Raw genomic sequence first — 23,341 nt, 5'->3', positions numbered from 1 at the left:
TTGATTGATGCAGAGTCTTGTTTTTTTTTCTGTCCATTGTGGTTGTTCATTTAGTAATTCCACTGTTTCTGGACCGACCACAGAGCAAAGTTCAAAGGTTGGTTGCTTCTTTGAGTTGTTTGATCTGTTATCATTCTTTGGCTTACTCATTTGGCTCAGTGTTGAGAGTGTACCATCCACACCATGATTTGAACACTCAAGCCAAGCTGACACTCAAGCCAGTGCTTTACTGAGGGACTGCTGCAGCATCGGAGGAACTGTCCTTACTGTGTGATTTCCAGCATTTTATTATTTTATTAACTTTTATTTATTCCTTTCTTAACTTTAGTTGCTTCCCCATATTACCTGGGAGTTGAAACGGATGCATCTACTACCCCCGGCTCTTGTGGTACTCATTCAGTTCACTTCCATCCCTTTTTAACCCAAATCTTGTAATCTATATTTTCTATTTAAATTCCATAACAGTGAATATGACCACCTTGTATATCTGCAAATATAGCTAGCTGGCAATTGATTTTTGCTTTCAGGTGCTGTGTGTGGATTAGAAATTACCAGTTTTAACTTCTCTCTGGTAATACCACCCTCGGTAAATGGGGGAGATATGCTGCAATACTTTTTAAAGGTTGTTTCACTTCCAGTCGTATGCAGAGATTGAATCTAGAGTGCCCCCATTTTAAAGCCTTGTCTGTAGGTTGTAACGTCCTGTATAGCAGGGTGAACGGACCCTGTAACTCCTGGTGTTAGAGCTTTTCTTCAGCATTTCAGTCAGGCAAGTTGACATTCTGCCCTTTTCCCACCAGTGGTTGTAAGCCTTTCTCTTCAGACTTGATCTAGAATTGTTTTGAAGGAACAGCAAGCAGAGACTTGCTCCAGTCTTGAGAGCTCATTCATCCATTCTGTGCATGCACTTGACTTTGTGTATTGCTCTAATGGTTGGCAATGAGGAGCCCTAAGAGCACGTTTGAATAGGTGGAAATGCAAGTTCTGTGGCTGGTTTTTTGTGAGGCACAGATATGTTGATTTGAGTAGGTGACTTAAGTTGGAGCCAATGCACTCTCCAAGGGCAGCTGACGTTTAGGGAGTGTGTGACTTCTAGCTCTCAACTTGAGAGAAATGGTCAGTTAGATCCTTCACTGTTTGTTTCTTGAAGTTTCAGTAATGCATGTTTTTAAGTGTCACTTGGAGTATAAATTTTCTCATTGGTGCCGTGACACTGCCACATGAGTAATTCTCCCTGAAGATGATGTTTTTGGCAGTCTCTGTTAAGATTTTCTTTTACGTGGTGGATTTGGCATTGACTATGCAGCAGAAAAAGCACATACAGTAACCCTGAGATCTCCTTTGATCATAGGCTGAATGGCCTCGCTCAGTGCTGCAATCAGGGGATCTGCAGTGACAAAAGCACAACCCAATTAGCAGCAACACTTTGGTGACAGACTTTAGAGTTTCAAACCCTCCAATGTGCAGCAAGTGTTTGGAGTTCGGTACCTGTTGGAACTTAGAGCAGAGGTATCCAAACTATAATCTGTTGTCCACATGTTACCATGTTACCCTTGAGGCCTGTCTTTTTGAAGCCCTGGCAAACGTCTATTTATACTAATATTTCTTGTTCTGCTGGTTTCCCCTGTTTACAAAGCAGTGCATTAAAGGGTTTGAGTGACATTTACAAATCAGCAACTTCTCAGCATTTTCCTCAGCCGATTTGTTCATAGCAAGTTGTTATTTGAAATTTGATGAGAAGATTTAAACATATATATGGCCATTGGGGGTCCATGGTATACAGGTCATTAAGGTGAAAGCTTTGGTTAGTGCTGACTTTGAAGTTTAGGGAAAAAAAGTCATCTCTGCAGATTAGAAAGTCCCTGGCTAAGCTGATCTTAACCAGGCAGTGGTTTAGGCAACATTGTCAAGGGGCTCTGCTGCTGTGCTGTCATTGTGTGGGGTGCAGCTGTTGTGTGGGCTCATGTGTTGCTCTGCTGTGCTGCTGCAAAGTGAAGTTTTCATGCGGGGTTGTTGCTATTCTGGTGTGGGGTGGAGCTCTTGCTGACTTTGCATGACCTTATATGAATTGCTGCTGTGAGTGGCTGAATAACTGTGAAATTGAGCCTGGCCTTTTTGTCAGTTTTGCAAACAAACAGCAATTTAGATTGTGGTTGCTCTCTCACTTGCAGCCTTGTGAATCATTCAGTTGAGCCTTCAGGCTTGACTTAACTAATTAGCTGAGAAGTGTGGAGGAACAGAGGGACCTTGGAATGCATGTCCACAGTTCCCTGAAGGTAACATAACAAGTAGATCAGGTGATTAAAAAGGCACATGGGATGCTTTCCTTTAACTGAGGCACAGAATGTAGTAGTGGGGAAGTTATGCTAGAACTGTATAAAATACTGGTTAGGCCACAGCAAGACTACTGCTTGCAGATCTGATGACTGCATTACTGGATGGATATGATCACCCTGGAGAGGGTAAGGAGATTGAGTATGTTGGCAGGAATGGAGAAATTTAGCTATGAGGAAAGATTGGATAGGCTTGGGCTGTCTTTCCTCTTGAAGAAAACAAGGGAAGATTTAATTTCATGGGAACACCACTGCCTGCAAATTCCCAACCAAGCCACACACCATTCTGACTTGGAACTATATCACTGTTCCTTCACTGTTGCTGGGTCAAAATCCTGGAACTCCCTCCCTCACAGCACTATGGACTACACCACATGGACTAAAGCGGTTCAAGAAGGCAGCTCACCACCACCACCTTAAAGACAGTTAAGGGATGGGCAAAAAATGCTGGCCTTGCTAACAATGCTCACATCCCAAGAATGAATTAAAAATAGAGGGGCCTAGATGGGTCCTTCCTATCCCTAGCAGAGGGGTCAATAATCTGGGGCATTGACTTTAAAGTAATTGGAATGATTAGAGGGGTGTCGAGAAACTCTTTTCACCTTGAGAATGGTAGGGGTCTGGAACTCTGTCTGAAAGAGTGGTAGAGGTAGAAACCCTCATCTAAAAAACGTTTGTTATGACACTTCAAGTGCAAATCCTAAAGGGCTATGAACCAAAAGCTGGAAAGTGGGATTAGGCTGGATAGCTTTTTTTTTGGTAGCATACACAGAATGTATGTGCCTCCTTCTGTACATAAGATTTCTGATTCTCTGAACTGAGCACTACACTTTGTTTTATTTAACTTCACTCCTCTTAGCTGCAGTCACTGACATGTAAACAGCAAATAGCCTTTCCAGTGTGACTGCAGAAGATACTGGGTGATAATTAGGAACTTGCAAAGGCAAGTTATTCATCATTAAAGGAAGAAGCTGAGAGGATCTCCAAACAATGCCAGATTGTTTACTGTATGGGGAAGCAAATTCTGGAACAATACTTCACAGTACAGAGAAATGGGGCATGGGGTGAAATTTACGAAAGGGAAGAGCTGAGGCTGGAAAATTCTTCACAGCAATTGCCACATGAAATAGACTATTGGCTCCTAACTCTCCTGTTGAAGCCTGTCCTGCCAGTCCCCTGAACCTTCCATTGCATTAAATCTCCAGTGTCCTCCCCCCTACGTTGACTGGTAGATTACTTCAAACATTTCTCACCCTTTTAATTACATATGAAATAGGAGCAAGAGGAGAAAGTGCTCTTCCTAATCTTTTAATACTCTTAAGACCCCTTTCCTAATTTTAATATTCTTCGGTCACCTGGATTTCCCATCGCTTGATCAGCTGGTCCTCACCATTAATCCCTGCGTTACCACTGCTTATCTGCCCCAGCACATGCCCTCTCACACCAACTTACTCTTTATTCTCCATTTCACTGTTCATATAGTGGCCACTGCTTCACAGAATCTCAGAACTATTACAGCATAGAGGAGAAAAGGTCAATGTCATTTGTTCTAAATTATAGAGAAGGCAAACCCAGATGTTGTACTGTAGGGATGTTGGCCCTCTCCGTGGACAAAAATATGAGAGCACTTTATAGGACAATAGATAACAGGAGTGGGCCGCTGGGACTCCCTCTGATTTCCAGAGTGCTGTAACTTCTTTTCACTTCCAACCCCACCCTCCCCTTTCCTTCTACACACGCTCACTCCTGTTACCTATTGTCCTATAAAGTGCTCTGCTAATTTTGTCCCTGGAAAGTACTGTAGGAATAAAAATAAAATACTGAGGACGCTGGAAATCTGAAATAAAAACAGGAAATACTGGAAAAACTTGGCAGATCTGGTTAACATTTCAAGTCTATATGAATCTTCCTGCGAGCTAAGTGCTGTAGGAATGTTAGTACAAGTCCTGGGTTTACCTTCTCTAATTTAGAACAAATGGCAATTTTATTGACTTTTCATGCTGCTTTATTATCTCGCTGCATTTCCAGCTAATGGATTACTTTGGGAGTGCCGATACCTATAAGGTAGGAAAACGGTAGCCCTTGTGAGCTCAGCAAGTTCTCATCTGCAGTGAAGTGAATTTAGTATTTTATATAATATAAAAGTGGAAAATGCTGAAATTACTGAACAGGTCTGGCAGCATCTGTGGAGAGGGAAATAGCTGTTCTTTCTGACCTTTCGTCAGAACTGAAACTAGAAATGCAATCGGTTTTGAGCAAGTGAAGGGGAAGGGTGGGAAGAACAACCCCTCGGCCTGCTACAGTGTTCCAGTGAGGCTGAATGCAAGCTCAGGGGACACTTTTTTACAGACTTTGGGACTCAACATGAGTTCAATAATTTTAGATCATAACCTCTATCCCCATTTTATTGTTTAATTTTCCTGATTTTTTTTTTTTTGCTGCTTCTGAATTACTGTGTGTTCGGACAGGTGCTATCCTGCCGTTCACACCTCCTCTAGGCACTCTCATTTTTTTCTTTACTCTTCCTATTACTACTCCATTTGGCTTTGCACCATGAAACATGTCATTTAATCTCTCCTGCCTTCCACCCTATCACAGGTGTTCCTTTTTGTTTGCTTCCCAACCTCCCCCCTTTCACTTGCTCAAAACCTATTACATTTCTAATTTTTCTCAGTTTTGATGAAGGTCACAGACCTGAAACGTTAACTCCTCTCTACACAGATGCTGCCAGACCTACTGTGCTTCCATCATTTTCTATTTTCATTTCAGATTTCCAGCATCCTTTGCGTTTTACTTTTGTATTAGTCTTGCATATAACTGAAGTTCCCAATCCCACATCTTTGTGGCCTTTCTTCTAGGCTATACTGCTGGAGAATCTTTAACCTCTTAGAATCATAGAATAGATACAGCACAAAAGAAGGCCATTCAGCTCATTGCGCCTGTGACGGCACTTTGCAAGAGCTACTCACCTAGTCCCACTACCCTGCCTGTTCCCTGTAGCTTGCAGGTTTTCTCTCTTCAGACAATGGTTCAATTCTCTTGAAAGCCATGATTGAATCTGCCTCCACCATACTCTTAGAAAATTGCATATCCTAACCACTTGCTGCATAAAAATGTTTTTTCTTCATGCTACTGTTGCTTTTGCCTATTGCCTTAAATCAATTGCACCTGGTTCTTGAATCGTATCTACCTTCTCCAGACCCCTCATGATTTTGAATAATTCTATTAAATCTCCCCTTAATCATCTTTTCTCTGAGAACAGCCCCAGCTTCTCTATCTATCCATGTATCAAGAAGTCCTTCATCCCTGGAATGATTCTCCTGAATCTTTACTGCACCATCTCTAATACCTTCACATCCTCTCTAAAGTGTGGTGCCAGAACTGGGTGTAATACTCCAGTTGAGGCCAAACCAATGTTTTAGAGGTTCATAATAACTTCCTTGCTTTTGTACTTTACGCGCCTATTGATGAAGCGGAGGATCACCACTTTCTCAACTTGCCCTATTGCCTTCAATGATTTGTGCACATATACTTGCCAGGTCCCTGTGCTTCTGCATCACCTTTATTTTATATTCCCTCTCCTCATTCTTATTACCAAAATATATCACTTCACACTTCTCTGAATTAAAATTCATATGCCACTTGTCTGCCCATACCAGCAGTTTATGTCCTTTTGAACTTTGTCACTATCCTCTTATAGCTTATCCCTGCATTCTTGGGATCAGTCCAGTTGCTCTTCTCTACACCCTCTTCAAAGTATGTGGTGTTGTTGTGACATGATGACCAGAATGGAATTGAACCCAGTGCTTAAGTGTGATCTGTCCAGTGCATTGTAAAGCCCCAGTGTAACCCTAATTGTGCTCTATCAACCTGACTGTTTCTTCCAGTATAGTATCTTAATTTCACCACATTCTTGATGCAGAAACTGAGTTCATTATAACTTGCAGACCCACCTCACTTTTACTAGGTTAATACAATTTAATTAATTCTCTTTGTCCTGGAATTGCTGATGTATGAAAATGTGGCGTTTTGGACCAGAAGTATCCCCTGCTGGACTTGTGTAAAGCCATCCTTCATTTCTCCCCCCCAGCCCCACCTCTGTTTACACCATACCCAGCTCAGCCCCTACCAAACACAGACCTGCTTGATGCTGGTGGGGTGGGTGAGGGGGGGCAGCAAGAGGCTTGCAGTGTGGCGGGGGTGGGTGGAATAAATAGACTGTGGTGTTTCTGTGGACAGAATACACAGTTTTTAAAAGCGCAGCGGCTTCCTATCTCAGCTAAACACCAATGATGGGTTAGTGTGGCCGCAACGTTCCTTGGTCCAGCTGCCTTAGGATAGGCCCCAGTTTAAATGATTACACTGGGAGAGTTCCTGTCTTGTGAAAACAGGTTGTGCAAGCTATAACTTTCCCTCCCCTCTACAAAAAGTTTTCACTTATTGTATCTTTTTGTTGCTTCGTTCTTTGATTTCACAAGTTGTTCTTATTTCCTTAAGCTATACTGTTTCCTGTTGCCTCCCACAACAAACCTGTTGCTACTAGAAATACAGCTAATCTACCTTGCAGCCAAAAAGTTCAAGATAAAAGTTGGAGATATGGAAATATTTCTTTCCCTTCGTATCTTCGTGTTGCCTTCCCATGTGAATAATGAACTGAAAGTGAAGGGCTTTCTGAGCCCATCTGGCCTCGATACCAGGAGCTTGTAAACAGGTAGGGAATCTGTATTAGAATAGGACTGTAACGCTTGGTCAGCTCACTCAGGGACTTGGTGTTGAGCTCAGCATTGTGATTCATGTGGATAATTTGAGATTCATCAATGAAATGAACAATTGGTTATGCTGGTGCAGTTGCTCTGTTTATTTTAATTTTCGACATGTGGGTGTCGCAGGCAAGGCTGGCATTTACTGCTGATCTCTAGTTGCCTTGCTAGCTGTTTGTTAGATAAAGCTGAGCTTGCTAGATTACTTTGAAGGGCAGTTGAAACTCCAACCATATTATTGTAGGACTGAAATCTTGTAAGTCGAAGCAGGTAAAAACAGCAGGCTCCCTCCCCTAAATGGCAATCCAACAGTATCATGGTCACTTTTACTGAGGCCAACTTTATAATTCCAGAATTTAAAAAATAAATTGAACTCAAGCTCAACCAGCCATGTTGGGATTTGAACTTGTGTTCTCTGGATTATTTATCTAGTAACATTGCTATACTACCATAACATTTTATCATTTGCATGAAACACTGTTTACTTCCTGGCATATAAAGGAAGGGGAATGAGAAAAATGGGCATAGCTGTGGTTTGGTTGGAAGGACAAGCTGCTGTGTTGAAATTGACTGGTGATTGGGGCGATCGGTTGGAATAGACACTGGAGACACTTGGGCCTTTCAACCTTTCAAAGGGCCACCTGGGTGGTAGTCTTGTGTATATAAGATAGTAAATGGTGTGGAAAAGTTGGATCTAGTAAAAAGTTAAACTGCAGGAGTTGTACAAGGGGCCACAACTTCAAGACAATAAAAGGCAAATTTAGGGCTAATATTGAGTAGTTTTTCTTGGCACTGATCAATATATGGAATCGACTCTCCAATAAACTAATGGGGGGGCAAATCCCTAGAATAGTTCAGATAGCAACTGGATGCTGCATTGAGGGAGCTGTAGCATCATTGTGGATAGTTGGATAAAGATGGGCTAAATGGCCTTTCTTATTCCTAATTTATCCTGTGACCTAGCATTTGATATAACAATTTCTATTAATTTTGGGAGTGATCCAATCTCTAATAATCCAGATTTAAAACACCTGTACTGGTTGTTTCAGGTTGCATGAGATGGGAGGCCTGTTAACATTATCTATATTATATATTGCCCAACTATCTCGTGTGCTTGCTGCTGTCAGTATTTATCTTTCCAACAAAATGTAGCATTGACTAGAAATGGGTGGACAGAAAGTTGTTTTGCAGACCTTTGAGGAGTTAAAATCCCCATTATTTTGATATCTGATCCAAAGCAGTACCATTGAGTTTCTTGATGCAGTTCCCTCCAATCAATCATCTGTTCTTCAACAATATGTATAAATGTGAATAATGACTGGAAAGAACTACAGATCCAAAAAAATCTTAAGATGTAAAATGGGCCCAAAAAACTAGTCAGTTAGATGCCTGGGTAGAGAATTTGTGTGTCTCACTGTGTGTGCGTGCACACGTGCATACCTGTGTACACATTTCCACCTTGAGCTGAAGAAAGGAGCGGATGCCTTAGTCCAAATCATCAATTACATCGACCAATGTTACTGAAGTTCAACTTTACAAACGTCAGCATAGCCTTGTTGGTCTTTTTGATCTATGTTGTAGTGATCACATTTCAGTTGACTGAAGTTGCCTAAATTCAGTTTCAAACATGTATGCAATACTCTAGCACTTCATCTGTACTCAGTTGTGGAAATGTTGAGTTTACTTTAAAGCAGGTGGCATCTAACAATTTAATATCACAGAATCACAGAATATCAGTGCAGAAAAGGCCCTTCGGCCCATTGAGTCTGCACCGACACGGGATAAACCTGACCTATCTCCCTAATCCCATTTACCAGCACTTGGCCCATAGCCTTGAATGTTATGAAGTGCCAAGTGCTAATATGTTCAGCTTATTCTTACTGGTTTTGGTGTGACGCTTGGGTATTAAAATAGAGGCTGTGCACACAACCACGAAATGCCTTTCTGATGGGTTAACGTCACTTAATGATTTGTTTTTTGATATTCAAATATTCAAGTGATGAAGTGGGTACAGGGTACTCCCATTAACTTGCAACCCAGCTGGCAGCTGCATCTTCTGGGATTTGTGTGGCCAGCACTCTGCAGTGGAGCATGTGCACAGAGGAGAGGGGAGTAAGTTAGTGTAAAGTTGTTGGCGGAGTTTGGTTTCCTGATCAAATGGGTTGCAGAAAAATAGCTGTATTATAAGAAGATTGCTTATCCAATCACTTCAGCTTTGTTCCTTCAAACAAGCATCATCTGCAAAGGCTGTATCAAATGATTTCAGTTCACACCAAATGGAAGTGTGTAATTGTTGTAAGTAACAAGATGGGCGGTATCTTCTTTACAGTTGTCACATACTGACAATTGATTTTGTATTTCTGAGTTCTATGTGCTAGTTTGATATTTACAAGAGACTTGATGTATTTTGCATATTGTAATAGGAATGTGATGCTGGTTGGTGTCAGTCCTGCTTTCCATATTCCTGTACAGTTCAACAATCTTTTTGTGTTGGATTGATGTACAGAAGAGATTCAAATACACCGGAGAGGGATAAAGGAAACCTTTGAACGTTTCCAATATATCCAAGAGCGAGTGCTCCAAGGGTGTACATTGGTCAGCTTGCTAGTAATGTGCAAGGTACATTTCCATTTCTAGAGGTGATGTCAGGTAGCTCTTAGCAAGTGCATATGTGTAAGTAGCTGGATTGACTCGCAATGGTTCTAAGGAGGTGCCTGTACAGGTAGGGAGTTGCAGTGCCCACAGCTGTGGACTTGCACTCGAACTTTCTGGCCTACATAAATAGCCTGGATGCGGAAATCTACTGGAAGTTTGTCAAATTTTCAAGAAATGTAGAAAGGTGAACAGAAGATGTAGCATAGGATCTGGCGATGTTGACGTGCTGGAAAGGCTGGCATTTGCCCAACCATTCCTACTTCACCTTGAAGGTGGCGATGGGCCTTTATCTTCACCTGCTGCAGTCCATGTAGTAAGGTGCTCCCACTGTGTTGTTAAGTGGGAAGTTCCAGAATTTTGACCTAGCAACGTTGAGTGATGATCATATGTCCAAGTAGGGCTGGCCTATTGACATTGAGGCTATGGTCTTCCCACACACCTGCTGCTCTTGTCCTGGGTGCCAGACTAACCCTTACAAGATTTGAAGTTTAGGCTTTCAGTCAGCACAAGGGAACAGTGACCTGCAAGTAGTATTGCATTTGAGGAGAGGCAGTGGGGCATAGTGGTAATGTCACAGAAGCTCAGGCTAATGCTGTGAGGACATGGATTCAAATTGCACCACGGCAGCTAGTGGAATTTGAATTCCATTAATAAATCTAGGATTAAAAGCTAGTCTCAGTAATGGTGACCATGAAACCATTGTTGATTGTCATATTTTTAAAAAACTGACCCAGTTCACTAATGTCCTTTTAGGAAAAGAAATCTGGTCTGGTCTGACTTCAGACCCACAGCAATGTGGCTGACTCCCTCTGCAATGGCCTAGCAAGCCACTCATTGGTATCAAACCACTGCGAAGTCTAGAAGGAATGAAACTAGGTGGACCACCTGTCATTGACCTAGGCACTAGAAATGACAACGGCAAACCTAGTCCTTGTCAACTCTGCAAGTCCTCCTTACTAACATTTGGGGCTTGTGCCAAAATTGGGAGAACTGTCCCACAGACTAGCCAAGCAACAGCCCAAAATAGTCATACTCACCAAATCATATTTTGCAACCAATGTCCCAGACACCTCCACCACCATACCTGGCTATGTCCTGTTGCACCAGCAGGACAGACCAACCAAAGATGCTGGCACAATGACGTAGTCGTGAGGGAGTTGCCCTGGGAGTCATCAACATTCACTCCTGACCCATGAAGTCTCATGGCATCAAGTCAAACATGTGCAAGGAAACCTCCTGCAGCTAACCACCTACCATCCCCCTCAGCTGATAAATCAGTACTCCTCCATGTTTGGCATCAGTTGGAGGAAGGACTGAGGGTGGCAAGGGCACAGAATGTATTCTTGAGTGGGGCACTTCAATTTCCATCATCAAGAGTGGCTTGGTAGCTCCACTGCTGACTGAGCTGGCAGAGCCCTAAAGGACATAGCTGCTAGACTGGGACTGCGGCAGGTGGTGAGGGAACCAACAAGAAGCAAAGCCCTGCTTGACCAATCCACCTGTTGCAGATGCATCTATCGATGTCCATATTGGTAGGACTGACCTCATGGAGACATAGTCCTGCCTTCACATTGAAGATGTCCTCTATGTACCAATGTGCTTAGTGGAAAACAAAAACAGAATTACCTGGAAAAATTCAGCAGGTCTGGCAGCATGGGTGGAGAAGAAAAGAGTCGGCGTTTCGAGTCCTCACGACCCTTCAACAGAACTGAGTATAGTTAGGAGAGGGGTGAAATATAAGCTGGTTTAAGGTGGGGTGGGGGAGAGAGAGAGAAGTTGGGGGTGGGGGGGGCGGGGGGGGGGGGGGGGCAGGTGGTTGTAGGGACAAGCAAGCAGTGATAGGAGCAGACAATCAAAAGATGTCACAGACAAAAGGATCAAAGAGGTGTTGAAGGTGGTGATATTATCTAAGAAAATGTGCTAATTAAGAATGGATGGCAGGACACTCAAGGTACAGCTCTAGTGGGGGTGGGGTGGAAAGACTGACAAGGTATTAGTTGTAGATTTAAAAATAATGGAAATAGGTGGGAAATGAAGAATCTATATAAATTATTGAAAAAAAAAAGGGAGGGGGGAGAAACAGGGTGGGGATGGGGGGAGGGGGAGTTTAAGATCTAAAGTTGTTGAATTCAATATTCAGCCCGGAAGGCTGTAAAGTGCCTAGTTGGAAGATGAGGTGCTGTTCCTCCAGTTTGCGTTGGGCTTCACTAGAACAATGCAGCAAGCCAAGGACAGACGTGGGCAAGAGAACAGGGTGGAGTGTTAAAATGGCAAGCGACAGGGAGGTTTGGGTCTTTCTTGCGGACAGACCGCAGGTGTTCTGCAAAGCGGTCGCCCAGTTTGCGTTTGGTCTCTCCAATGTAGAGGAGACCGCATTGGGAGCAACGAATACAGTAGACTAAGTTAGGGGAAATGCAAGTGAAATGCTGCTTCACTTGAAAGGAGTGTTTGGGCCCTTGGACGGTGAGGAGAGAGGAAGTGAAGGGGCAGGTGTTGCATCTTCTGCGTGGGCATGGGGAGGTGCCATAGGTGGGGGTTGAGGAGTAGGGGGTGATGGAGGAGTGGACCAGGGTGTCCCGGAGGGAACGATCCCTACGGAATGCCGCCGGGGGGGTGAAGGGAAGATGTGTTTGGTGGTGGCATCATGCTGGAGTTGGTGGAAATGGCGGAGGATGATCCTTTGAATGCGGAGGCTGGTGGGGTGATAAGTGAGGACAAGGGGGACCCTATCATGTTTCTGGGAGGGAGGAGAAAGCGTGAGGGAACTGTGCTTAGTGGGATCGATTATGAACAGCAATTCAAAACTGCACATCCATAAAGTACTGTGGGCCATCAGCAGCAGAGTTGCATACAACCACAATCTGTAACCTCATGGCCAGCATATCTCCTGCTCTACTATTGCCATCAAGCTGGTGGATCAACTCTGGTTCAATGAAGAGTGCAGGAGGGCATGCCAGTTGTGGCACCAGGCATACAGAAAAATGAGCTGTCAACCTGGTGAAGCTACAGCACAGGACAACTACTATGCCAAACAGGGGAAGCAGCATGCAATAGACAGAGCTGAGCGATCTCACAACCAACAGATCAGATCTAAGTTTTGCAGCCCTGCCACATCCAGTGTAGGTTAATGAACCCACACCTCCCTTCTTATATTCCTATTTCTTAAGGTTTGGCCTGAACCCGCCTGGGTGGAGAAAATGGTCAATGTTCACCACTTTTTATGAATGTTACGCTAAACTATTAAACTTTCCAATGTCAATACCCTGCTCCCTTTTTTTAAAAAGTGCAATCAGTATCATACTTGCAAATATAGTCCCCGAAACTTCTGAAGTGCACCCACGCTCTTAACCCTTGGATTGCTGCTTCTAAAAAAAAAATTGCAGTTACAGTTCCTGCTATTCCTTTAGCTTAGTTGTCCTATTTTAGTCCATCCATTTCCCATTTTAAACATTTTCTGAGGGCTCTGTGCTGTACAGTGTTGCCACTGCTTCGGCTTTCTCTTGTCTGCTTCTGCCATTGCTCTCGCTACCGCCACCAACATTTCTTAAAAAGAAAACAAAAATCATACCCTAGACAAAGGATGCCAAAATAACCTCCAAAAATCTGTCGTCTCACACATTGTAACAATTTAATGAATAGTTCATTAAGATATAATGGTGGCATTGATCGGGAATATCCTGGTTATATCAGGTCAGCTTTATTCTAATCAGAAAGTTCTTTGGTTTATGAATATCCTATTACCATATGAAAGTGGTTTCAATGGAGAGATCCTGGTTATGATATCTGGTAGATTTCGCTCTAATGTAAAAGTTCTCCGGAATTAGCATTTGCAAGGAATGTGGAGACACATTCAGGCACAGTGATTCCAGATCTGTAGGTATTATTTACAGTTCTGCAGTTTGTAGATGCATACCCATTTTGTGGCCTGATGACTTTGTTAGCTGTATCTTGGCTAGTATATTGAAAAATTGACTGTGTGTATATGTCAGGCTTTCAATGTCCCATGCAATGCTGGGAGGCAGAGTTTGGCCAATTTCTGAAAATTGTCCATCACAAACAGCCTTTGTTTTTTGCAGTATCTTTTTTTTTAACTTTTAAATGTTGGTTTAGTTGAATGTGTTAACACTTAGTTGAATGGTGGTGAACAATTAAACAATTAACAGGGGGAAGAGACTCCACAAATATCCCCGTCCTCAATGATGGAGGAGCCAAGCACATCAAGTGCAAAAGACGAGGCTGAAGTAATTGCAACCATCTTTAATCAGAAGTGTTGAGTGGATGATCCACCTCTGCCTCTTCCTGAGGTTACCAGCATCACGACATGGTTTTCTAGAACAGTATGTTGATGAACCAACTAGAGAACGGGCTATTTTAGATTTAGTATCATGCAATGGGGAAGGGCTAACAAATAATTGTAAAGGAGCCTATAGGGAAGATTGGCCTTAATGTGATGGAACTTTACGTTAAGTTTGAAAGTGATGTGGTTCAACCTGAAAGTAGGGTCTTAACTCTAAACAAAGGAAAGTATGAAGGTATGTGGGGCAAAGTGGCTGTGATAGATTGGGAAACTAAATAAAAGGTACGACAGTAAACAGTGAATGGCTAGCTTTTAAAGCATTAATACATGGTTTATAACAAATTTATGTTGCTTTGAGGCTCAAAAACCCAGTGGAAAAGATAATCCAACCATGGCTAACGAGAAGTTAAAGATTGTATTAGTTCGAAGGAAGAGGCTTGTAAAGTTGCCAAAAGAAGTAGCAAACCTGAGGATTGGGAGCTTTTTAGAATTCAGCAAAGAAAGACCAAGAAATTGATAGTTTACTTTGATTTTCTAGTTTTTTAAATCTCACTAAAAACACGAAAATGGACTGTAAAAGCTTAGGTATGTAAAAAGAAAAGATTAGCAAAGACAAATGTGGACTCACTCCAGGCAGAGACAGGAGAATTTATAATTGAGAACAAGGAAATGGCAGAGCAACTAAACATACTTTGTGTCTCTCTTCACGGACGAAGATGCAAAAAACCTCCCAGGAATACTTGAGAACCAACGGACAAGGGAGAATGAGGAATGGAAAGAAATTTAATATTCGTAAGAAAATAGTGCTGGAGAAATCAATGGGACTGGAATTTGATAAATCCCTTGGGCCTGATGACCGACATCCCACCCTGTGGAAAGAGGTGGCTGTAGAGATAGTGGATGCGTTGCTGGTCACCTTCCAGAATTTTTTAGATTCTGGAACAGCCCCTGCAGATTGGAAGGTAGTAAATGTAACCCCACTTTTTAAGAAAGGAGGGAGAGAGAAAATAGGGAACTACAGAGCTGTTAGCCTAACATCAGTAGTAGGGAAAATAGTAGAATCTATTATAAAGGATGTGATAACTGGACACGTATTTTTTTTTTAAAAATGGTAGGATAATAAATAATTGGGCAGAGTCAACATGGATTTATGAAAGGGAAAATCACGTTTAACAAACCTGTTGGAGTTTTTTTTTGAAGATGTAACTAGCAGAATAGATGAGGGGTAACTGGCGGATATGGTGTATTTGGATCTTCAAAGGCTTTTGATAAGGCCCCACAGGTTAGTAAGCAAAATTGGAGCACGTGGAATTGAGGGTAATAGACTGACATGGATTGAGATTTGGTTAAAAGACAGAGAACAGTAGGAATAAATGGGTTATTTTCATGTTGACAGGCTGTGACTAGTGGAGTACCGCAAGGATCAGTGTTTGGGCCACAGCTATTCACAACCTAAATCAATGATTAGATGTGGGGACCAAATGTAATATTTCCAAGTTTGCTGATGACACAAAGCTGGATGGGACTGAGAGTTGTGAGGAGGATGAACAGAGGCTTCAAGGGGATTTAGACAGGCTAAGTGAGTGGGCAAGAACATGGCAGATGGAATATAATGTGGAAAATATGAAGTTACCACTTTGGTAGGAAAAATAAAAATGTAGAGCATTTCTTAAATGTTGAGAGATTGGGAAGTGTTGATGTCCAAAGGGACCTGGGTGTCCATGTTCACAAGTCACTGAAAGCTAGCATGCAGGTGCAGCAAGCAATTAGGAAGGCAGATGGTATGTTGGCCTTTATTATAAGTGGATTTGAGTACAGAAGTAAAGAAGTCTTGCTGCAATAGTATAGAGCCTTAGTGAGACGCGCCTCGAGTATTTTGTACAGTTTTGATCTCCTTACTGAAGGAAGGATATACTTGCCGTAGAGGGAGTGCAACAAAGGTTTACCGGACTGATCTTTGGAATGGTGGGATTGTCCTATGAGGAGAGGTTGAGGTGACTGGGCCTGTATTCTCTGGAGTTTAGAAGAATGAGAAGCGATCTCATTGAAACATACTTGTAATTTAAGTCTTACAGGACTTGACTGGGTAGATGCAGAAAGGATATTTCCCTGGTGGGTGTGCCTAAAACCAGGGGACTCAGTCTCAGAATGAGAGAGACAGCATGTAGGACTGATGAAGGATTTCTTCACTCAGAGGGTGGTGAATCTTTGGTATTCAGCCCTCTGGGGAACAGAAGAGGCTTAGTCATTGAGTGTATTCAATATGGAGATCAATAGATTTCTAAATATTAAAGATATCAAGGGATATGTGGATAGTGCAGGAAAATGGCATTGAGGTTGAAGAGCAGCCATGATCTAGTTGAATGACGGGGCAGGCATGAGGGGCCAAATAGCCTGCTGCTCTTCCCTATGTTCCTATCGCAGATGCCAGTCTTTGGCCAATTCAATTCACTCCATGTGATATCAAGAAACAGCTGAAGGCATTGAATACTGCTAAGGCTCTGGGCCCTGACAACATTCCGTCAATTATATCAAAGACTTATGCTCCACCACCGACAAACCAGTGGCAACAGCGTGTACCATCCGTAAGATGCACTGTAGCAACTTGCCAAGGCTCCTTCAACAGCACCTTCCAAACCTGCAACCTGTACTACCTAGAAGGGCAAGAGCATCAGATGTATGGGAACATCACCACCTGCAAGTCCCCCTATAAGCTGCACAGCATCCTGACTTGGAGCTATATTGCTGTTCCTTCACTGTCGCTGGGTCAAAATCCTGGAACTCCCTTCTGAACAGCACTGTGGGTGTACCTACATCATGTGGACTGCAGCGGTTCAAGAAGACAACTCACCACCGCCTCCTCGAGGACAATTAGGTGAGGGCATTAAATGTTGGTCTTGCCAGCAAACACCCACATTCCATAAACGAAAAAAAAAACATTTGTATTTTTGTTTGCAGGAAGCCTCTCTTCTCTTCCTGCCTTCTGTGTTACACCAATTGTTCTAGAAATGTAAAAGGGACTTCCTTAATTTAGAAGTATTGAAAAATTCCCCTTCCGCTGTCCCTTTGCTCAGTATGCTTTCAGAAACACTGCTACAAGAAGGTGCGGCTGCATTGTACATCACAGGTTGGTTAGCTACCGACCAATTAACAGTTCTTAATTCATTGCATACTTGCTGGTCTGAGATACTAGTTGAATAGGTTATACTTATATACTTATCCAGACAGTAGTAGTTCTGGCCATGTTTATTGTATGTGTGCAGTATATGTAATGCTGCCCACAGGTACACTGATGTCTGGAAGAAGCTCTTCATAATTGTGCATGAGTGGAGGAGAAACTTGTTCATCTGTTACAGGGTTAATGAATGATCAGAGCTCTAATGTACAGCGATGGAATAAATCTCATTCCATTGTTATAAGATTCTGAGTTTGTTTCTATTTTACCTGATTTCATCTTCCTTCCTCTGCCCCCACCCCCGCCCCTGCCAATATCACCGTCAACATGGTTATGACAAACCAGCAGCCCAATCTTTGGTGGTTGGAGTAATAATAGTACCTGGTGTGAAGATTGCAGGTCTTTAGCTGTAGCAGACACATTGTGTCCCACTGTTGTGCTCCTGAGTGCACAATTAGTTACTCTTTTTGTCTGTATAGAAGTATTTTTATTAACTTTTTTATAAATCTAATCAACCTGTTATGTACTTCTGATTGTACTGAATTATAGCTTGTAGGAACTTGATCGTACATACATTCTACTACTTTATATGTTTAAGTGGCAGTTAAAAGCTACTATAGTAATGCTGCAAGAAATTGTTATAAAAACAAGTGAGACACAGATTTTGAGCTTTAGAGTTTGAGTCCACCTTTCATTGCACTCTTTGCATTTTCCACCACTTCTGACCTATGTGATCATTTTCCTAGACCAGGGAAGGTGCAGGCTAGGGACGGGTAGAAAATGGAAGTCTGACATTTACGTTCAAACTAATTGGACCCCAACAACCTTTTTGTTGGATTCTAACAGTGTCTTCACTGTGTATGTTAGCATTGTCTATGGATAAACCTGTAGCACCCCTGCAGTTGGCAGAGTTGCCATATAAATATTTCTGTTGTACCCTCATCCACCTGAAGTACCTGGTACTGGCCTGATAGAGGCAGTTTTGTGTGTGAAATGGGCTGGGCTGTGACGTGGATGCCTGCACCTTGTTGCTGCCCATGAACAAAGCTGCTTGTGAGTGGACGTAACTGGTCCTGGCAGAGGCCAGTAAGACAAAAGCAACTGGCTAGATCCTCCCTCTATTCTAACAAGGTCATCTATAAACGCATTGTCGATTGGTGGATGTATGCAGAGGAATTATAAGTCTCAGCATTCTGCTTGAACTTTGGATTTAACTCACAAAGGTGGAATAAACACTGGGAAGCTGAGGTTGAAGTACAGCAATTTAACCGTGCATGTTTGTATTGAGGACGTCAAGGGAAGGTAACCATAGGACCCAGAAGCACCAATGGCCTGTGATCTTGATTTAGTTTTAATGTTCCTGCTTCAGTTTTTATCCAGTCTGATTGCAAAAATGTCAAGTTTTCAACTACTTCGCAAGGACTGCCTGTGTGTACAGATCGTGCCCCGGCTGTCAGATGTTTTTAGCTCACTTGATGTAGGTTGAGTTCAAGTGGTTCAAAAAACCCTTCTCACCCTTGGAGGTGAAAGGCCTTGCGTAGAGATTTCTTGTCTATGGTGTCAGCCCTTGGCTATCTTATGACCAATCCTGAGATTGGCTGGTTATTAATCTTTGCTGTTCTGGGATTTACATTTTGCACTGTTGGTTTGTTACTGTGTGTATTGTGTTAGTGTCAGATATGCCTTGATGAATTCTTCCTGATTTGCTAAACTGGCGAAGTAGCAAAATGCATGTGCTACTTCATCAAGACCACTCTTTTCAGGAGGATACCTACCCTTGACTGCTTACTCTTTGACTTTGTGTATGACTTTGGGAATAGCTGGGTGTCTCGATATTCACACTCAACTTATAGAAGAGAGAGAATCAAAGCATTTTCAAAGTATGGATTTAGACATTGGATGAAGTACTGTGTAGTGCTGAGCTAAGGCCTGGTTTCAGTTCATTGCCTGTGCTCGCTAAATCTCGGATGTGGCGCTCACTGATTTTAGAGTTGCTGCACTTGCCCTTGTGACTTTTGGCTTGTAGAGAAGAAAAATAAATTGGGCTAGGTTCGTACTCACTATCCAGCAACCTCTGGTTAAAAGTACACATTTGGATGTTGCAGGTGACGACAGAATTGGGCTCAACTGTGATGCTTTCCATAGTTGAAATTTCCCCTAGGTTGTTGCTTGAAGGTTAGTTGCTTGAATGAGTTGCTGGCACAGTGGAATTATATCCAGCGTGAAACTGAAGCTTTGAAGGAAAGTAGGGAGGAGTTAACTTTTTGGTGTGGAAACCAGACAGTTGAAGTTTGTGGAGGGCTAGCTGACTGAATGCTGCTGCCCAGTATTACAGTAAATGTACAAATGGTGAAATAAGGTGCTGATTGTTCTTCTTGAAATTGATTGGGCAAGTTTTATTATTGAACTTTGTCCTTCAGTTTGTACAGTAGTTTACAGCAGTGATTGTCTTTGTGCTGTGACACTTCAGTATTGTTGTGGTAGAGTCATAAGATGATTACAAGCACAGAAGGGGACAATTTGGCCTATCATATCTGTGCTGGCCCTTCCAAGGAGAAATTCACCTAGTGCCACTCCAGTGTCTTTTCCCTGTAGCACTACAAATTTTTCCTTTTCAGATATGATCCAATTCCTTTTCGAAAGCCTGAATTGACTCTGCCTCCACTGCACACTCTCAGGCTATGCATTCCAATTGCTGGTTTAGTTTGGATCAGGGGAATATGGTGCCTTTGTGCCAACCCTCTGCATCTATATAACTGCTTCATTTCTGCCATTGGGGTGAGGGAATTGGTTTTAAGTGTGAACAATGGCAAGTATGAAGTGGCAAAGTGCTGTTACGAACTCAACAATTGAAGTATGTAAAATAATAGTACAGACCTACATTGGGCTTTCTGTAATTTTCTCCTTTTTCCTGAGCACTCAACATTGTTCCATACTCTCCTCTATATGTATTAATATCCCATGTGACAGTTTCACTATGTGTGCTCCATTTACTTATGAAGGAACCTGCATTCAAATATATCTGCTTATGATATATATAAACTAAGAGGAAAAAAAATGCAGATCTAAATAGAAAGCCCCACTCCCCTACCTTATCTGAGTTCTTGCAGGGAGCTGGCACGGAATGACGGACCAAATGGTTGTCTGTTGTGCCGTAACTATTCTAAAGTAGTCAGTCTCAATACACTGATTACAGGAAGCCAAACTGACTCCTTGTGAGCACCTCTCTCACAGGCCAACTCAACACCTTTTTGTCCCTTTGTATCTTGCTCTGTTGCTTACCTGTAGAGCCTCTTAATCATCTGATTTGTTCACCTTTCTTGCTGGCCATCATCACACTTTTAATGCCCAAAAAACCCCTTTTCATTGCTTCCCTATTCACTATCTTCTCTCCTTCACTGTTCACACATTTCTGCAGCACGTTTGCTTCACACTAGCCCTCTACCCTGCTTTTTCATTGCCCCCTCACATGGCACTCTTTGATTTTTTTTTTTGGGTGCTGGGTTTTGATTTTTGCGTAAAGCCCGAACAGAAAGTCAAGGCCGGAACAGACCGAAACAAAATAGATTGAAGCCCAACTTGGAGGTGCTGTCGAACCTTCCTGGGACGAGTTCAAAAACCTAACCCTTCACCTTCTGAAGTGTAAGCTGCAAAAGATGGCCTGTCTCGAGGATCAGGACACAAGGTATCTGGTAACTGATTGAAGGTACGATGCTGTAATACAACCAGACCTTCAGGTGATGTAACTACAAGAACAAAGTTGAGTGTTTCAGAAAATTATCAACCTGCTCTTCCCCCTATATGTTGATGGTAGACTATGGGATTATATTTGGTGTTTATTCCAGTTTGGATTGGGACCTAATCATGTGACCTGTGCTCCTGAATAAAATATAAACTGGAAGAAGCTATAAAAATTTATGCTAGATTTACATAAATAACAAGCACCAAAATATTGCATCATTTCACAAATTCAGGCCTTTGGTTGAGAAGTGTAGGACTGGAGGATGTACTAAACTTCAAGGACTGATGCCTGCTTAACAGGCAAGGTTGATTGTGAGTGACTGTACCCCTCACTGGGAGATGGGGAGATTATGTTCATTTCAGAAGCTGCCCATTCAAACATTACACTTCCATGTGGGTATTGATCATGGCCAAATTCAAATACAAATGCGATGTTCTTATCTTCAATCAGGGCGATATCATTTCTCTCTCTTCGCTCTCGCGCACACTCTCTGTCCTCTGAACTATCAACTTGCCCTGAACTTGGTGCCCAGAACAATAATCCTAATATTTCATGTAACTATTTCATGTTCCTGTTTCTGCTTAGAATGGATTTTCCATTTGATGCAATCAGTAGTTTTGCACTTCATGATGTGTTGCTGATTTTAAGTAGGGGCTGATTGGGTGGCAGTTCACCATAAAAACCCAGCCTCTTCATAACCACAAGTGTCATTCTTCTAAGAAGGAAAAATAAAAACTCTTGCGCATTCCCAAACCTGTATCCAATTTTGTACAAACATACAAATACATGACTTGGGAGTAGGCTATTTGGCCCCTCAAGCTTGCTCCGCCGTTTGATTAGATCATGGCTGACCTAATTGTGGCCTCAACTCTAGCTTCCACTTTTCACCCTATACCCTCTTACTCCCTTGTCAATCAAGAATCTATCTAACTCGGCCTTAAAAATATTCAATGACCCTACCTGCACTGCTCTCTGGGGAAGAGAATTCCACAGATTACCGATCCTCAGAAAAGGTTTCTCCTCGTCTCTGTCTTAGATAGGAGACCGTTTATTTTTAAATTGTGTCCCCTAATTCCAGTTTCTCCCTTTTAGGGGAAACATCCTCTTAGCATCCACCCTCTCAAGTCCCCTCAGGATCTTATGTTTCAATAAGATCACTTCTCATTCTACTAAAACTCCGATGGATACAGGTCCAATCTTTTCTCATAACTCCTTCACCCCCCAGAATCAGTCAAGTGAACCTTTTCTGAGCTGCAAATGCTATTATATCCTTCCTTCAGTAAGGAGACCAAAACTGTACACAGTACTCCAGATGTGGTCTCGCCAATGCCCTGTACAACTGTAGCAAAACATCCCTACTTTTATATTCGATTTCCCCTTTCAATAAGTGACAACATTCCATTTGCCTTCCTAGTTATGTTGTACCTGCATACTAACTTTTTGTGACTCATGTACCAGGACACCCAGATCCCTCCGATCCTCCAAATTCTGCAACCTCTCTCTATTTAAATAATATACTGTTTTTCTATTCTCCCTGAGAAGTTCACGTTTTCCCATATTATATTCCATCTGCCAAATTTGTACCTATTTACTTATCTACGTCCTCTTCACAATTACTCTCCTACCTATCTTTTGTGTCATCAGCAAATTTAGCAACCATGCATTTGGTCCCTTCATCCAAGTCATTTGATATTGATTGTAAATAGCTGAGGCCCCAGCACTGATTATTGTGGCACTCCACTAGTTACAACTTGCCAACTCAAAAATTACCCAATTATCCCTACAGTACTCCCTGATTCCTGTTAGCTAACCAATCCTCTAGCAAAGCTAACATGTAGCCCCTACTCCATGAGCTCCTATTTTGTGTAGTAACTTTTGACGTGGCACCTTATCAAATACCTTTTGGAAATCCAAGCACACCACATCTTGGCTTGTTGAAATTGTTGTCGTTGAAGGCCACGGAAGCTTAATATTTCACAATTTTTGAAATGGGAAAACATTGCGAAGCCTGCTTTTCTGACTCTCCCTGTTTTCGTTTTTTGGGGATTTACACACACACACCAGTTTTTGAAAATTGTGTTTTTTGTTCAGCTATTCAGTCATGTTTGTAACATTTTCCCATATTCAACCAGGCTGCAACTGTAGAACTAATCCACCTTTTATAAGGGAGATGATTATGGACAGATCTGGCAGGTGACACCATGTTCAAGGACTTTGGAGAGTCATGGGAGATTGGATAGTAGTTAGTGGGGACAAAGGATTCGTGGGTAGGTTCTTTTTGAAAGTGGCGGGTGAGCCATTGACTATGTCGGATAGCATGACAGCCAGGTAGGGCTGAAGTTGGGTGGTCGGCAATTTAGTGGGAATAAGTTTGAAGAG

At 42.3% G+C, this 23,341-nt stretch overlaps 1 protein-coding gene across 3 annotated transcripts in view; it reads left to right on the top strand.

The window, feature by feature from the left end:
• Nucleotides 1–23,341, top strand: part of rab11fip3 (RAB11 family interacting protein 3 (class II)) — a 115,447-nt gene that overhangs the window by 56,062 nt on the left and 36,044 nt on the right. Inside the window, exon 1 of one of the 3 annotated variants that reach the window (XM_078558751.1) lies at nt 18,607–18,697. The exons of the other annotated variants lie outside the window; for them this stretch is intronic. Coding sequence (XP_078414877.1) covers nt 18,614–18,697 — 84 coding nt within the window. The 5' untranslated portion in view covers nt 18,607–18,613. Of the gene's footprint in view, nt 1–18,606; nt 18,698–23,341 lie in introns of those variants that run through there. 3 annotated transcript variants of the gene reach the window in all.

The sequence above is a fragment of the Cetorhinus maximus genome, chromosome 15 (assembly GCF_964194155.1).
Source record: "Cetorhinus maximus chromosome 15, sCetMax3.hap1.1, whole genome shotgun sequence".
Lineage (NCBI taxonomy): Eukaryota > Metazoa > Chordata > Chondrichthyes > Lamniformes > Cetorhinidae > Cetorhinus > Cetorhinus maximus.
The sequence above is the reverse complement of the archived record's forward strand: the minus strand, read 5'-3'. Positions and strand labels throughout refer to the sequence as shown.